Below are 3,114 nucleotides of genomic sequence, written 5' to 3' on the forward strand. Positions count from 1 at the left end.
AAACGGCACATAAATTAAGCTGCCAACGTACGACTGTCAAGCCAGTGATCTGATCTCTCAGCACCATTCATAGCACACAGGAGTGATACCTACAGGCAGGCAGGAGAAAACAAGCATGGCCAATGAGACACACTATCCTGAAGTCAGCAAGACAATGACCACCGCCGCCCAGGTCACCTCCAAGCTCTGTGTCTTCCCTCCAGGCACACCTGCTGCTGTGTCGCCACCAGTAACCCGCAGCCATGAGTTCTGATGCCGAGATGGCCGTCTTTGGGGAGGCTGCTCCTTACCTCCGAAAGTCTGAAAAGGAGCGAATTGAAGCCCAGAATAAGCCTTTCGATGCCAAGACATCAGTTTTTGTGGCTGACCCTAAGGAGTCCTTTGTGAAAGCAACAGTGCAGAGCAGGGAAGGAGGGAAGGTGACAGCCAAGACTGAAGCTGGAGCTGTGAGTAAAACGTCTGGAGATGATTCGATGGTGCCTCGTTTGCGGTTAGGTTAGCTGACACTTAGTTTTTGACCTGGCCTCTCTTATTTGACTTGACAGACAGTAACTGTGAAAGAAGACCAATGCTTCCCCATGAACCCTCCCAAATATGACAAGATCGAGGACATGGCCATGATGACTCACCTGCATGAGCCTGCTGTGCTGTACAACCTCAAAGAGCGCTACGCAGCCTGGATGATCTACGTGAGTTCATTCTCTCGGCCTTCTGCTCATGCAGGTGCTTAGTATTTGTGAAAAATTGTACATTATTAAGGTCCCCATGAAATAATTATATTCCTTTCTTTTCTTTTTTGGCAGACCTACTCAGGTCTTTTCTGTGTCACCGTCAACCCCTACAAGTGGTTGCCAGTGTACAACGCCGAGGTGGTGACGGCCTACCGAGGCAAAAAGCGCCAGGAGGCCCCGCCCCACATCTTCTCCATCTCTGACAACGCCTATCAGTTCATGCTGACTGGTGAGCGGCTCAACTGTTTTTATTACCACCTATAAACGCTAAATGTTAAAGCTAAAAAGACCCACAGAAATAATTGAATCCAATCCCCTCATAGAGAAGAGGTTACTAAACCACAGAGAGGTACATATTGTTAAAGTGAGGGCTAAAACTCAGTTCTCCTGATTCCACCACCATGATTTCACCAGATCATCTTACTGCTCCATCCCAATTAAGTTTAATTTGTTTACAGTCTCCTTGCTTGGAAATACATGATTTATTTTATATATTTGAGTAACAAGGGTAAGATTAAGTAACAACTGAATGATATTGTCTGTACAAAAGTGAAAAGTATGTGTTTAATCCTTTTAGCACCTAACAGTCTTAGTAATTATGAATTGGAAACTTTTAGAAGTATTGTTCTCTCCTTAAAAATGTCAAGGCCCATTTCAGGGATGACAACCTCTCTTTGAATGAAGATGGTATTTGGGGCTACATGCATACAAACAGAAACTATTTTCCTCCCTTAAAAGGATTTTGTTCTGATTGAGGCACCCTCCTCACCTGACCTTACTATGACCCTAAGCACACATTTGGGAAGGCAGATCAGACTCGGAGTTTCAGTCTGTGGCCATAAAACAGAGAGATGCGTGTGAGTGTGTGTGTGTGGCCAATTGATCCATTTAGAAACTAAATTTCAACCTTGGCTTGATTAATACTATTTTAACCTATTAAATTACACTCCAAACCCTTACCATATTATGCATTTCTCAATTATATGCATTAATCAACAGGAAGCCATGCCACTGAAATCTACAGACGACAACTAGAGAACATGTCTAGCTTTGGAAAGCACTGCTCTTTATTTTAAACCAGAAGGACACACTTCCTGTGGGGGCTTAAGGAATTTAAGAAATGACAACATGTTTCTCTTCCCCAACCTAAGAAGCTTTAGAATTAGACCATATATAACTTTACAATAATATACTGAAAAACTCCATTGAGAATGACACTTATCCTCAATGCCCTGAGTGTTTCCCTATAGGAAGTGTTGTTTGCATAACTGGTACATATGCTGACTGTCCACTGTTTTCCTTCTAGATGGGGAGAATCAGTCTATCTTAATCACGTACGTATTACTACTCTAAGACTTCTTAGTCTTTGATTCTCACTGGGAAAATGACAAACCAAAAGGAGAAATTAATTAATGCCCCCATCGATACTAAAGCAATGGCATGATCAGCCTGGAACTAGATGCTGTTTTCAGTTTACTGTAGGGTTTAGATTGCATCAGAATGTAAAACAACAACGTCCCAAATCACATCATCTGCTAGCCCAGTCTTGAAAGTTCCACAGAACCTTCCTGGGAGTGGGAGATGCAAACCCCTTCTCTGTGCACAGTCAGACCTGGTACAGGGCAGTGAGCAACGTACAACGTTCTGAAGGCTGAGCAGTTTAGAACTCATACCAGGGGTTCATTTTTAAGGCCTACTTGAGGGATGTCTGCTCCTTCAAAGCTGTAATTTGTGTCATGTCTTTAGTCAAAGGAAGCTGAAGAAGATTTGCATTGCTTCAGAGAGGTTTTTGCTAATTGTTTCATTTACTACACAGTTGTTGAGTGGCTGCTTTTTGGACCCCTCAAGCCCAGGCCTCAGCACCTATTACAGAGCCTGGCACATTTTAAGCACTCAAGAAATATGTGCTACATGACTAATGAACAAACTTGTCTACTTCTTGTCAGTGCAAAGCAACAGAAATAATAAGAGCTGTATGTAGGCTGAAGAGAAAGATCTAGGAGACTCTGACGACGACATACAAAGACAGCTGCATAAGGCAGTAAATGCTGATGGTGGAAGGAGTGTCACTTGTCGTAGAGCTCGCTTACTCACAAGTTTGCTCACTGTTTGGCAGTGGAGAATCTGGTGCCGGGAAGACTGTGAACACCAAGCGTGTCATCCAGTACTTTGCAACAATTGCAGTTACTGGGGAGAAGAAGAAGGAGGAACCTACTTCCGGCAAAATGCAGGTGGGTCTGACTGCCATGGCCTGACTCTGGGCTCTCAGGGAAGAAGCTCCCGAGCCCAGATGTGAGGTCTGCTCTTGCCTTTGCAGGGGACTCTGGAAGATCAGATCATCAGTGCCAACCCCCTACTGGAGGCCTTTGGCAACGCCAAGACC

The 3,114-nt window shown here is 44.2% G+C and overlaps 1 protein-coding gene across 1 annotated transcript in view; it reads left to right on the top strand.

Annotated features, from left to right (window-relative positions):
• Positions 1 to 242: 242 nt before the first annotated feature.
• The window catches only part of LOC124232068 (myosin-1-like), a gene marked incomplete at its 3' end in the record, with an annotated part of 3,880 nt that continues 1,008 nt past the window's right edge, over positions 243 to 3,114 (top strand). Inside the window, 6 exon segments of the mRNA XM_046649044.1 lie at positions 243 to 446; positions 546 to 689; positions 804 to 960; positions 2,038 to 2,065; positions 2,848 to 2,962; positions 3,049 to 3,114. The exon segment at positions 3,049 to 3,114 is cut by the window's right edge and continues 4 nt beyond it. Of these exon segments, the coding sequence (XP_046505000.1) occupies positions 243 to 446; positions 546 to 689; positions 804 to 960; positions 2,038 to 2,065; positions 2,848 to 2,962; positions 3,049 to 3,114 (714 nt within the window).

Source organism: Equus quagga, unplaced genomic scaffold, assembly GCF_021613505.1.
Source record: "Equus quagga isolate Etosha38 unplaced genomic scaffold, UCLA_HA_Equagga_1.0 HiC_scaffold_20127_RagTag, whole genome shotgun sequence".
Lineage (NCBI taxonomy): Eukaryota > Metazoa > Chordata > Mammalia > Perissodactyla > Equidae > Equus > Equus quagga.